Genomic DNA, 15001 nt, shown 5'->3' on the forward strand with positions numbered 1-15001 from the left:
TGTTAAGATTGAAAGGTGAGGCTACTTAATGTCAATAGATGTTAGAGTAATAGGAATATGGACTTCTGTTGTCTTTAAACAGAATTAGAGTTGTGACATTCATTTTAACAACATTAACAGCAACACAGGTGGATGAAGAGTCTGACACTGCCTTTCCAGAGGTCACAGCTAATAACATAAAAAGGTAACAAAGAAGTTGCATTTAATAGTTAACTTACAATGGCACACCCCACTACACTCCAGTCCAAATCTGTCGGTGCACTGAAAGCACATTTATTATGCACACAAATGTACCGACATAACAGGACTGCTTCCTTGATGGAGAGAACTGTTATTTATACAAACAATGATTAGTCCAGAATGTGCACACATTACACACGTAAATAATTTCAAGAACCTTCTAAAAATGATAAACACCAAATAATAAATATTTACTGAGTAGATTTTAACTGGCGACTTGCAGCATGCCTGCCAGTGACGCAAACTGCTACTCCACTTTGTACGAAGCATAGCCCACGACATTTGTAAAAGAAGTTGCATTTGTAAAAACATATTAGAAAACCATTACAAATATCTATAACTAAAGAAAGAAAATGGCTTCATCCTACAAATTAACCTACAATATTAGGTTATTATGAGCTTGACACAATAACAGATTTACCTACATCTACATAGATACTCCACATGCCACTGTACAGCTCACGGCGGAAGGTACTTTCTACCAAAGTTGGCAACTGTCTATATGCCTCAATATTCTCCTTTATCTTGTTTACTTTAGTCTCATAATCACCATGGAAGATACATAACAGAGGCAGTACAACTGTTGCACAATATTCTCTAAATTACCCTTGCAGCATTTCGCAAAAATGTTTCCTATCTGCCAATGATTTGCACTTAATTTCCCTGAAGTCTCCATTATATTTTTGTACGGACTACATAGACTTCTTATGATCCTACCAGCATACCCCTCAATTTGTTCAAAGACTTTTCAAAAACCCTTCTCTACTTATGAGGTTAATTTTGCAAAGTTTAACATTAAATCTGTATTAGGAAGTTGTTGACAACAAGGCTGACAGATAGAAATGATAAAATATGAAATAATTACCTCATAACATTCGCAATAATTTTTCAGGCAGCCAGAGCGTTTACAGTTACAGCCTTTATTATGCCTCCTTTCATCCCCTACCATGCCTTTGCCAATTTTTGGACGAAATGCATTTGGATTTCTCTCTAAGCATGACTTTATAGCTCGCTGACGATCTTCTTCATGGTCAAGATTGTTATAGCAGTTGTTACAGTTACACATGTGGCAGAATTCTCCATTTGCGAAGCAGTCACAGTACCTGTAAATAATACAATTTCATCTATTTAAGATGCATTTAGTAACTTGTAAATGCAGTGTAAAATTGAAGATTTCTAAAGACAAAGACTTTTTTTTTTAAAATTCTGGAACAAAGCTATTTGCTGCTCATTTGAGTTAATACTTATAACATTAATTGGAAGCTCAATATACCATCATCTCGTCATTTGATGTAGTGCACTTATTTAATACATATAAAGATGAATTTTACTCAAGTGCAGACAGCAGTTAAGCTAGAAGAAATATGCACACAAACATGTGTCTCTGTCATTAAGCTGTCGTTAATGACCTCATTGTCTGCGGGTTGCACTTCTTGAAACTCTAGTTTTCCTTCCATTAGTCATACGAGAATAGCGTGAGGATTTCATGCCAAAAGGAAGATTAAATCAAACCGGTTTTTCAAGATGATGTACCAGGGGCAATCAGGAAGTGATGCAGAAGACACTTAGTACATTACCTAATACAGTAAAGTAGGAGACGATAGCACGAAGTACTTAAGCGAACATCAAATTGAGAGCAAGTTCAGCAGGGGTGTGGTGGGAAGGTGTGAATGAAGATGAATGGAAGACAAGCTGAAGTGGGAATGGAAGGGAAGAGGATAAGGAAAGAGGAGCACAAAGACAGATTATGGAAGTCACATCATTGCAAATTACTAATATGGTGCCACACCTTAGCAATTTATATTAACATCCACTTGTATAACAAAGTACATATTCTAAATAAAATAGAAAGAAACTTCCACATGGGAAAAATATATTAAAAACAAAGATTCCAAGACTTACCAAGCGGGAAAGCGCCGGCAGACAGGCACATTAACAAAACACACACACAGAATTGCTAGCTTTAGCAACCGATGGTTGCTTCTTCAGGAAGGAGAGGGAAAGACGAAAGGATGTGGGTTTTAAGGGAGAGGGTAAGGAGTCATTCCAATCCCGGGAGCGGAAAGACTTCCCTTAGGGGAAAAAAAAAAAGGACAGGTGTACACTCGCACACACATACACACACATATCCATCCGCACATACACAGACACAAGCAGACATATTTAAAGGCAAAGAGTAAGGGCAGAGATGTCAGTCGAGGCGGAAGTACAGAGGCAAAGAAGTTGTTGAAAGACAGGTGAGGTATGAGCGGCGGCAACTTGAAATTAGCGGAGGTTGAGGCCTGGCGGATATCGAGAAGAGAGGATATACTGAAGGGCGAGTTCCCATCTCTGGAGTTCGGATAGGTTGGTGTTGGTGGGAAGTATCCAGATAACTCGGACGGTGTAACACTGTGCCAAGCTGTGCTGGCCGTGCATCAAGGCATGTTTAGCCACAGGGTGATCCTCATTACCAACAAACACTGTCTGCCTGTGTCCATTCATGCGAATGGACAGTTTGTTGCTGGTCATTCCCACATAGAAAGCGTCACAGTGCAGGCAGGTCAGTTGGTAAATCACGTGGGTGCTTTCACATGTGGCTCTCCCTTTGATCGTGTACACCTTCCGGGTTACAGGACTTCGTAACCTCTTGGTTCATCCCTATGAAATCCCCAAACCACCTTCCCTACCCTCTGGCTCCTACCCTTGCAACCGCCCCCGGTGTAAAACCTGTCCCATGCACCCTCCCACCACCACCTACTCCAGTGCTGTAACCCGGAAGGTGTACACGATCAAAGGGAGAGCCACGTGTGAAAGCACCCACGTGATTTACCAACTGACCTGCCTGCACTGTGACGCTTTCTATGTGGGAATGACCAGCAACAAACTGTCCATTCGCATGAATGGACACAGGCAGACAGTGTTTGTTGGTAATGAGGATCACCCTGTGGCTAAACATGCCTTGATGCACGGCCAGCACAGCTTGGCACAGTGTTACACCGTCCGAGTTATCTGGATACTTCCCACCAACACCAACCTATCCGAACTCCGGAGATGGGAACTCTCCCTTCAGTATATCCTCTCTTCTCGATATCCGCCAGGCCTCAACCTCCGCTAATTTCAAGTTGCCGCCGCTCATACCTCACCTGTCTTTCAACAACTTCTTTGCCTCTGTACTTCCGCCTCGACTGACATCTCTGCCCTTACTCTTTGCCTTTAAATATGTCTGCTTGTGTCTATGTATGTGCGGATGGATATGTGTGTGTATGTGTGTGCGAGTGTACACCTGTCTTTTTTTTTTTCCCCTAAGGGAAGTCTTTCCGTTCCCGGGATTGGAATGACTCTTTACCCTCTCCCTTAAAACCCACATCCTTTCGTCTTTCCCTCTCCTTCCTGAAGAAGCAACCATCGGTTGCGAAAGCTAGCAATTCTGTGTGTGTGTGTGTGTGTGTGTGTGTGTGTGTGTGTGTGTGTGTGTGTGTGTGTGTGTTTGTGTGTTTTGTTAATGTGCCTGTCTGCCGGCGCTTTCCCGCTTGGTAAGTCTTGGAATCTTTGTTTTTAATATGAAGTACATATTCTAGTACATACTATAATTTTTGGGGCTACTTATCTTTAAAAGTTCGGAATTAAAAAGCTGTTGGCAATGATGTTTACAGATACAATGATACAATATGAAATAATCACCAGGTAACACTCACAATCATTTTTCAGGAAGCCATGTTGTCTACAGTGACAGCCTTTGTTGTGACCCTCCATCCCCGACTATACTTTTACCAAAATTTGCATGAAATGCATTTGGATTTTTCTTTAAGCTTGTCACCTTAATGGTATGTTACGGAATCTATTGGACCATTTATACCCAAAGTGTACAACCCAAAAGATGAACAGGGAAATGATTGAAAAATATTAGTTAATATAATGAAGCTACAAGAGCTGTGCAATGAGGAAAACAGTGTACTGCCCAAGAGAATAAGGCATATAATTTGTTTCTGCAGATGATTCTGTTCTGCATTTAGGCCTTTCATTTAATTGTGGGAGGACATAAAACTAGTGGAAGTGTTAAAGGGGAGCTTTGATTTATATTCTAAGCAGCATGCTATTTTATTACTTTGCCATACTGAGCCTTCACTCTAATGCTAATGGCACTGTAATTGCTTCTGGCAATTTTTTAAAATTGCTATTTGTTATTGGAAGGAATTTCATCCAATGAAAATGATTTAATGCTCAACACAGTAAATAATAACAAATGAACCAAATAAACTATAAGGGGTATCAAAAAGTTCCCAACTGAGGGTGTTGCTGCAGTGTATATGTAATGTAGTGCAGCTCCAGTGCTGGTATACAAGCACCAACACGTAGGCAAGGGATTACTGTGCTATTCGTGATTTTCTGATGTGTGTACGGTACATGCAGACTCGTGGACTTTGGTGACATTATCATCAAATTCATCCAAACAGGATCAACATGCTAGATTTTTTCTAGGCTGCTGAAGAACGAATACCAGAACAGACGTCTACTGGAGAATGAAGAATGTGTACAGGCAACATGTCTGTCAAAAACCACCATTGTGGAAGGTGCATCAATTTCCAAGTTGGTTGTGATTCAGCACAAGATGCCAATCAAACTAGGAGGACAGCTTCAAGTTACAACTCAAGTGGGAGACAGTTGAGCACTTCAAAGAGAGTAACTTTGTTATAACCATGCATCTGCATTGGAGGAACTTAATTTTGAAGCTCGTACACTATTATGGGCCATCAACAGTCAACATTAAATTACACTTACATTTATGGAAATGAAGTCTAAACACCCCAAATGTACATAATTTGCATTTTACAAGACAAGTAAGTTGTTTTCTGGTACAAAAGCTGTAAAACTGTAGATCATTGTGGAGGAATTACTCACAAATGTAATTTGCTAAAAGAACACTCCAGTTGTTGGGCACTACACTCTAGCAATGTCTACCTGCTTTTCATTAACAAGAAAAACAGTTTTTCAAGAGATCAAATGGTGAGATATCCTACATTCTACTTTTTTTAACCGATACTGTTTACTCACAATATACAAGAGTAATCACAAATGAATAGTTTCCAAAGCATTTGGGACACACAAAAACTACTTTGCTTCCATAATTCCCAAAGTGGGATGCGCTGGTCTCGCTGGGCTACTCAGTCTTGGCTTGGCAGCGATTATGAAGAGAGCTCTGGTTGATGCTACCATCAAGTGCAGAGTTCACACAGTTATTCGGTTTCTGAAACGAAAAGGTGGTCAATCAACTGAAATGGCAAAAGTTGTTGAATCACGTGAAATTCATTGCTAACTGATGAAAGTATAGAAGTTGTGTAGCGAGTTTACTACCGACCATGCTTAATTTCACAGCAAACGAGTGAGAGACCACCGGTTTCTGACGAAACCGTCATGAAGGTTGACTGGTGGATCACTTTGAATAGATGACAAACTAAAGGCCGAATTACTGAATGTCCTTTTCCAAAGCTGTTTCACAGAGGAAGACTGCACTGTAGTTCCTTCTCCAGATTGTCGCACAGATGACAAAATGGTAGATATAGAAATATCTGACAGAGGGATAGAAAAACAACTAAAATTGCTCAAAAGAGGAAAGGCCACTACACCTATTGGGATTTTAAACGGAGTACATGAAGGAACTTGCGCCCTTGCCATCAGTATAAACAAAGGTAGTACTGCGAAGTTCCATGTGAAGGTTGTCAATATGAAGGTGAATAGCAAGGCTGTAGTAGTATGCTTAGGAAGCAAATGAAGGACAACGAGAACACAATCCGCCACATGAAGCCAAGATGGTGAAGGGTTCACACCCACCAGGAAAGTTGCAGGTTGTGTGAAGTTAATCAGAAAGAGCCAGAGCTGAAAGTGAACTCCAGGAGGTAACAGAAAAAGAGAGACATGCCCCATACTAGCGATCAAAGGAGTCATCGAATAGGGAGGCATTGGATGGGCGGCCACGCATGGCAGACAAACAACATGCATACCTCCGGAGGAAAAAGTTCCACTAGTAGGACAGCAGTTGTCAGCAGCTTCTGCATATAGACTCTCAATCAGGCTAGTGTGCAAGGCGCCAGTTGCCAAACGGACACCGCAATGGTGGATAATAGTGATGGAACACCACTTTAGAAGGGGTGGTAAGAAACTTGAGTAGGGTGTCCCTTGTTACAGGCATTGATAATAGATAATCATAACCTTGATAAAGGATGTGGTTTAGTTGTTCCAGCCTGGACTTATACTGGATGACAAAGGGGTCACTCCTCTGTAGCTGGTTCTTGGGTGTGGTGGGAGGATTAGGGGCATGTGTGGAATGTGTCATGGGAAATTTTTTTTGCAGACTAGGTTTATGGGACAGTGGCTGTCTGTAAAGGCATCTGAGACCCTCAGCACACTGGGCAAGATAGTTCTTTGTCATGGCACATATGCTGTCCCTGGGTGGTCAGGCTATACGAGAGGGATTTTTTGGTGTGGAATGGATGGCAGCTGCTTAAATGCAGGTATTGTTAGTGGTTGGTGGGTCTAATGTGGGCAGAGGTGTGCATGGAGCCATGAGAGAAGAGATGGCCAACATAAAGGAAGGGTGCGCACTTGGTTGAGGGGGATCAGGTGAAACAGATGGAAGAGAACGCGTTGAGGTTGTGAAGGAATGAGGGAGGGTATCTTGGCCCTGATACCAGTTTGTGAAGGTATCATCAATGAACCTGAACCAGAGCAGGGGTCTGAGAGGCTAGGAAAGTTTCCTCTAGATGCCAAATTAAAAAGATGGCATAGGAGGGCACCATGTAAGTGCCCACAGCATGCAGTGGATTTGCCTGTATATGCTTCCTTTAAAGGAGAAGAGGCTATGAGTTAGGATACAGTTAAAAAGTTATGAGGGATGAGGTAGTGTGTTTGGAGCCTGAAGGACATTGGGAAAGGCAGTGTTAAAAGCATTAAAACCAGTTGTGAAGGAAGTGTCTGGTCAGCTGCACAAGGTCAACGATATAAAGTCAGTTCACACTAAAATTATTTCTGTTACTGATAAATCAGATATATGTATAGTATTTAACAATCATTTTCTGAGCATTGCTGGTGAGTTAAATAAAAATTTAGTTTCTACAGGGAATCATAACTCTCTTGGGAAATGCCTTTTTGAGATTGATGTCTGAAATACTCCTATGTGATATAGACAAGATGGAGACTAAGTCAATAATTAAACCACTGAAGACTAAGGACTCTCATGGTAATGATGTAGTGTCTAGCAGAATATTTAAGTACTGTGCTGCACATGTTAGCCATGTATTTAGCCATATTTGTAATTTTTCCTGTAAGAATGGTCACTTTCCTTAGTGATTAAAGTACTCAGCAGTAAAGCTGGTTTATAAAAAGGGAGAAAGCAATAATGTAGATATTTTTACACCTGTTTCTATGCCATCAGTGTTTGCTAAAGTTATTCAAAGGCTGTGTATGTAAGGATAATTGATCATTTTTTTGTTGTTGTTGTGGTCTTCAGTCCTGAGAATGGTTTTATGCAGCTCTCCATGCTACTCTATCCTGTGCAAGCTTCTTCATCTCCCACTACTTACTGCAACCTACATCCTTCTGAATCTGCTTAGTGTATTCATCTCTTGGTCTCCCTTTATGATTTTTACCCTTCACACTGCCCTCCAATACTAAACTGGTGATCCCTTGATGCCTCAGAATATGTCCTACCAACCGATCCCTTCTTCTGGTCAAGTTGTGCCACAAACGTCTCTTCTCCCCAATCCTATTCAATACTTCCTCATTAGTTATGTGATCTACCCATCTAATCTTCAGCATTCTTCTGTAGCACCACATTTCAAAAGCTTCTAGTCTCTTCTTGTCCAAACTAGTTATCATCCATGTTTCACTTCCATACGTGACTACACTCCATACAAATACTTTCAGAAACGACTTCCTGACACTTAAATCTATACTGGATGTTAACAAATTTCTCTTCTTCAGAAATGCTTTCCTGGCCATTGTCAGTCTACATTTGATATCCTCTCTACTTCGACCATCATCAGTTATTTTGCTCCCCAAATAGCCAAACTCATTTACTACTTCAAGTGTCTCATTTCGTAATCTAATTCCCTCAGCACTCACCCGACTTAATTCGACTACATTCCATTATCCTTGTTTTTCTTTTGTCGATGTTCATCTTATATCCTCCTTTCAAGACACTATCCATTCCGTTCAACTGCTCTTCCAAGTCCTTTGCCGTCTCTGACAGACTTACAATGTCATCGCCGAACCTCAAAGTTTTTATTTCTTCTCCATTGATTTTAATACCTACTCCAAATTTTTCTTTTGTTTCCTTCACTGCTTGTTCAATATACAGAATGAATAACATCGGGGATAGTCTACAACCCTGTCTCACTCCCTTCAACCACTGCTTCCCTTTCATGCCCCTCGACTCTTGTAACTGCCATATGGTTTCTGTACAAATTGTAAATAGCTTTTTGCTCCCTGTATTTTACCACTGCCACCTTCAGAATTTGAAAGATAGTATTCCTGTCAACATTGTCAAAAGCTTTCTCTAAGTCTACAAATGCTAGGAATGTAGGTTTGCCTTTCCTTAATCTAGCTTCTAAGATAAGTCGTAGGGTCAGTATTGCCTCACGTGTTCCGATATTTCTACAGAATCCAAACTGATCTTCCCCGAGGTCGGCTTCTACTAGTTTTTCCATACGTCTGTAAAGAATTCGCGTTAGTATTTTGCAGCTGTGGCTTATTAAACTGATAGTTTGGTAATTTTCACATCTGTCAACACCTGCTTTCTTTGGGATTGGAATTATTATATTCTTCTTGAAGTAAGAGTATTTCGCCTGTCTCATACATCTTGCTCACCTGATGGTAGAGTTTTGTCAGGACTGGCTCTCCCAAGGCTGTCAGTAGTTCTAATGGAATGTTGTCTACTCCTGGGGCCTTGTTTCGACTTGGGTCTTTCAGTGCTCTGTCAAACTCCTCACGCAATGTCATATCTCCTATTTCATATTCATCTACATCCTCTTCCATTTCCATAATATTGTCCTCAAGTACATCGCCCTTGTATAGACCCTCTATATACTCCTTCCACCTTTCTGCTTTTCCTTCTTTGCTTAGAACTGGGTTTCCATCTGAGCTCTTGATGTTCATACAAGTGGTTCTCCTATCTCCAAAGGTCTCTTTAATTTTCCAGTAGGCAGTGTTATCTTATCCCTAGTGAGATAAGCCTCTACATCCTTACATTTGTCCTCCAGCCATGCCTGCTTAGCCATTTTGCACTTCCTGTCGATCTCATTTTTGAGACCTCTGTATTCCTTTTTGCCTGCTTCATTTACTGTTATTTTTTTTATATTTTCTCCTTTCATCAATTAAATTCAATATTTCTTCTGTTACCCAAGGATTTCTACTAGCCCTCGTCTTTTTACCTACTTGATCCTCTGCTGCCTTCACTACTTCATCCCTCAGAGTTACCCATTCTTCTTCTACTGTATTTCTTTCCCCCATTCTTGTCAATTGTCCCCTTATGCTCTGCCTGAATCTCGGTACAACCTCTGGTTCTTTCAGTTTATTCAGATCCCATCGCCTTAAATTCCCACCGTTTTGCAGTTTCTTCAGTTTTAATCTACAGGTCATAACCAATAGATTGCGGTCAGAGTCCACATCTGCCCCTGGAAATGTCTTACAATTTAAAACCTGGTTCCTAAATCTCTGTCTTACCATTATATAATCTATCTGAAATCTGTCAGTATCTCGAGGCTTCTTCCATGTATACAATCTTCTTTTATGATTCTTGAACTAAGTTTTACCTATGATTAGGTTGTGCTCTGTGCAAAATTCTACCAGGTGGCTTCCTCTTTCATTTCTTACACCCAATCCATATTCACTTACTACGTTTCCTTCTCTCCCTTTTCCTACTGACAAATTCCTGTCACCCATGACTATTAAATTTTCGTCTCCTTTCACTATCTGAACATTTTCTTTTATTTTGTCATACATTTCTTTAATTTCTTTGTTATCTGCTGAACTAGTAGGTATATAAACTTGATCATTTTATATAACACGATTTGCTCTCAAATGCACAGTACAGCTTTAGAAGTCATTTAACAACTGAAAAGGCTATATTCTCTTTTCTCTGTGAGGCACTGAATGGGTTAAATAAAAAAATATGCCAAGCGTTCGAAACCTTTTAACTAAGGCATTTGATTGTGTTGATCACAAAATATTGCTCCAGAAGTTGGACCTTTATGGAATACGGGGAGTAGCTCACAATTGGTTCACCTCTCACTTTAGCAACAGACAGAAAAAGGTCATTATTCGAAGTGCTGAGAATGGCTGTGATGCGGGGTCTGAGTGGGGTACAGTCAAGTGGGGGATGCCGCATGGATCAGTGTTGGGGCCATTCCTGTTCCTTATTTATATAACTGATATGCCCTCTAGTATTACGGGTAACTCTAAAATATTTCTGTTTGCTGTTGACACTAGCTTGGTAGTAAAGGATGTGTGCAACATTGGCTTGGTTTCAATTAGTGCAGTTCATAACCTAACTTCATTGCTTGTAGAGAATAAACTAAAACTATATCACAGTAAGACCCAGTTTTTACAGTTTCCAATACACAATTCAACAAAACCTGACATTTTACTTTTACAGAATGGGCATATGATTAGTGAAACTGAACAGTTCAAATTTCTAGGAGTAAGCTCTCGTGGAAAGCCCACATTCAGGATCTTGTTCAAAGACTTAAGCGGACCACATTGTGGTTCAGGTCGGGGGAAAAAATATATATATATGTATGTCTGCTTGTGTCTGTGTATGTGCGGATAGATATATATGTGAATAAAATAGAAAGAAACTTCCACACGGGAAAAATATATTAAAAACAAAGATTCCAAGACTTACCAAGCGGGAAAGCGCCGGCAGACAGGCACATGAACACACACACAGAATTACGAGCTTTCGCAACTGGCAGTTGCTTCGTCAGGAAAGAGGGAAGGAGAGGGAAAAATGAAAGGATGTGGGTTTTAAGGGAGAGGGTAAGGAGTCATTCCAATCCCGGGAGCGGAAAGACTTCCCTTAGGGGGAAAAAAAAAACAGGTGTACACTCGCACACATACACATATCCATCCGCACATACACAGACACAAGCAGATTTAAGTACTCTGAAAAGGATTTTGCTAAAATTTTTTTGAGCATTTAAAGAGCATTTTCCTACGATGTGTGTTTATCTGCCACGCCCACTTTTCTGCATATATTTTAGATCTTTATGTACCCTACATTGCATGCTTTCAAACACGTGGTTAGTTTTGTTCTTTTGTGATTGAGAGTAGTTGTTATAGAAAACTTGAAGGTATACTATGGGCAGGCAATTAGGAGAAATAAAAAAAATCTGGAGGCAATGAAGAGAGATGTTTGGGCCATATTCCTCAATAAGTCCTCTACTGATGATAAGCCATGTCATGGATTGTGTCTATCAGGAGAAAATTCATGGTGCAAATAAAATAGGGCTCAGGCAACTGGAGAATCTTATTCTCACCAACACTCTCTTCCTGCTGCTGCTATTACAGCAATTAAACCTATTTTCTGAGACTTGGCTCATCCTGACCTCTTAAGGAAATGTCTGCATGGGCAGAGACAGAACCCAAATTAATGTTTCAACAGCATAATTGGAGCCGCCTTCCTAAAATTGTACTTTTAAGCATGCATACAATGAACTAGGAGTCCATGATTCTGTTATTACACTCAATTGTGGTAATATTGGAAAGTGTTGGGTACTGAAATAGCTGAGAATGAAATTTTCAGAGACTCTGCATAACGTAAAAAGTCACCTCTGGTACTACATTCATTAATATTCCCCCATTAGGAAGTTCACTGAAAAATATTTTATGCAGAAAAAACCTAATACTTTTTGTTAATAAATTTAAAAAAGTATTTCTTAAAAACTATAAAATGGATAAATCAGATTTTAGTACAGTTGACTATTAGCATCATGCAACATAGAGTAAAAATATTAAGGTTCTGTATCAAATAGTTTTTTCAGAAATGGGTCAAATACTTGCCTAAATTAACACGGGTTAGTTAGGCAGGGTGCGATCCCCTTCCCTTAATGCCGCTATTTTTACTATTCGAACGGTATCTGAAGTGAGTGATCATTCGACTTGAAAATCAGTCTATGTTGCTTATTTTCATTCACTTTTGTTGTATGGCATTATATTATGGGGTAACTCTTCCCATTCTAAAAGGATGTTTTTGGCTCAGAAATGGGTGGTTCGGGCAATAAGTCGTGTAAGTTAACGAACCTCTTGTTGACCCCTGTTCACGAGTCTGGGTCTTTTGACACTGGCCTCTCAAAATATATCTTTCCTTAACTCTTGTGCAGAAAGGTGTGCAGTATACTGCTGCATCCACGTTCAATAAGCTACCGCTCGAATTCAACACTCTTAGCAGTAATCCACACACTTTCAAATCGAAAATGAAAAAGTTTCCTCATGGGTCATTCCTCCTATTCTATCGAGGAGTTCCTTGAAAAATTAAGCTGGTTCTTGTTGTACTGTTGATTGCGTTTACTTAAGCTTATGGACTGACTTTTTTCAGGTTCATAAACATTTATTTTTATCTGTTATTACTTTTATGTTGTAATTTCATGTACTGACACATTCCACGACCTTTGAGATTTGCTCCTCAATTTGGTCCTACGGAACTTGACGTGTAAATAAATAAATAAAAACCATAGGCATAAGGGATGTTGATGTATAGAGAAGTGGTGTGAACAGTGACGAGTAGGTATCCAGAGGGTAAAGGGGTGGGGATTATGGAGAGTCAGTGAAGGAAGTAGTTGGTATCTTTGATGTGGGAGCCTGTATTTCCAGGAAATGGTTGGAGGAGTTTATAAATTAGTGCCAGAATTCTTTCAGGGGCAGCACAATAACCAGCTCCACTTGGGCATTCAGGATTGTTGGTTTATGGATTTTGGGGAGCCACAGAAGGTGGGTGTTCAAAGTGTCGTAGAGGTGAGGAAGGAAAAAGACTCGGGAGAGAGATTCTAGGAAGGGCCAAAGGGTGGAAGCAGGGATTGGAGATTATGTTGTGCATACAACTGTTTCTACCCCCATTCTCCCATGATCATATCACAATTCACATCCTCTCACCGTCACTGAGCAGCAGTCTCTGTCAATGCACCCACTGCTCTTTTCCCCATCTCTGCTCCTCTCCTTTTCCACTCCCGCCCCTCCCCTCACCCCCACAGCCTCCTGACACTGTGCCTTAGAGCCGTGTCCTGCCACCATCTAGTCTCTGCAGGCTTTGCCTGGTAGTGTCGACTTCTCTACCCCCACTCATACCCTGCTATTCCTCCAATTTCCCCACTCCAGATTCCTTCTTCAGTTCAACATGTCACAGTTGCATTCCAGCTGGAAATAGTGATTACACGTGTGTGAAGTGTGCTTGCTTGAATGTATATGTGTATTCCTTTCTGAATGCTTTGCCTGAAAGCTCGATGTGTAACTGTCTTTTTGTTGCGCACATCTACAACTCGAAATGTCATCTTTGTGGTCAGCAGCAATCTATTCTTTTTATAATATTATTCATATTCCAACCTGGACTTTCCACTGCTTGACTAGGAGTAGTACGTATTTAAGAATGGAGAGAGATCACTGTTTCCATTCATTCCAGTTGCACACTGAGGGAGGAAACCGATGTGGTCTAATCAAAGGTACCACATCTGTATTTGCTTAATGTGATTTAATGAAACAACTGAAGCAGCAAGCTCAAGTTTATTTAATCCTGTTTCCATTTTACTGGGGAATGTTATTTTGCTAATATCTGATCTAATCACTGGATGACAAGCACAACTAAAAGAAAATGGAGAAGTATCAGCACACAAATATCCACAATAAACACTTTCAACAGGCCTTTATTTCTATCCCCCCACCAGTTCCCGGAGAACAAGTGTTCACAGTAGATGTTCAAGAAAACCACACTAAACCTAAATTTGGGATGACCAGAGGAAAATTCGATCTATTGTCTTCATAACAGTGAGTCCAAAGTCATACCCAGTGTGTTCTCTCAGTGGGTAAGGGCTAGATGAGGTTAGGCAACAGGGATTACAGGAACCCCTGTCCAGGAGACAGTTCCCATCTGCACAGTTCAGAGGAGTTGGTGCTATAATGGAAGACCCATATGTCATTAATACTGAATCAGATTTTTAAGTTGTTGATATTGTGGTGTGTAACATTTTCAACAACTAGGGGCTCTCATTTGCTATCAGCCATAGTTTCATGGTTGTCACTTCTATGGGCAGACAGCTAGTTAGCCACCATACTCTCACAGAATACTGCATAATAATTGAAGTACAGATTGCACATGATGTGGCTTTCACTTTGGTCCTATCTTAAACAAGACATGAAATATCTGTGATTGCACTGAGTATAAAGTGGCAAATGGGTGTAGGGACTACGTCTCGCATGTGTGTTAGAAAATTGTAATAAGAACTGTGATTTGGATCCCTGCCTCTCCAATAGTCTATAACAGCATAGGTAAAACTCTTAGGTCTCTGCTACTCCTTCTCCTCAATCAATCTCATTCCCCTTTCCACACTCTTGCCCACCACTTGCTTTATTCTCTTGTCATTCTTCATCTCATTCCTCATCTGCCTCAGCACTGTTGCTACCTCAATTTTGTAATTACTATCAGCATAAATCTGCATTCTGTTATTTTCCGAGAGCAGTGGCAAAAATTGTCAACATAAAATGCACAGGTCACCAGCCGCCCAACAGAGGTCACTAG

General features: G+C 40.4%; 1 protein-coding gene across 2 annotated transcripts in view; it reads right to left on the bottom strand.

The window, feature by feature from the left end:
• The window catches only part of LOC126329139 (protein lin-54 homolog), a 236570-nt gene that overhangs the window by 52038 nt on the left and 169531 nt on the right, over positions 1–15001 (bottom strand). For both annotated transcript variants that reach the window (XM_049996128.1, XM_049996129.1), the window contains exon 9: positions 1106–1343. In XM_049996128.1, coding sequence (XP_049852085.1) covers positions 1106–1343 — 238 coding nt within the window. The remainder of the gene's footprint in view (positions 1–1105; positions 1344–15001) is intronic.

The sequence above is a fragment of the Schistocerca gregaria genome, chromosome 2 (genome assembly GCF_023897955.1).
Source record: "Schistocerca gregaria isolate iqSchGreg1 chromosome 2, iqSchGreg1.2, whole genome shotgun sequence".
NCBI lineage: Eukaryota > Metazoa > Arthropoda > Insecta > Orthoptera > Acrididae > Schistocerca > Schistocerca gregaria.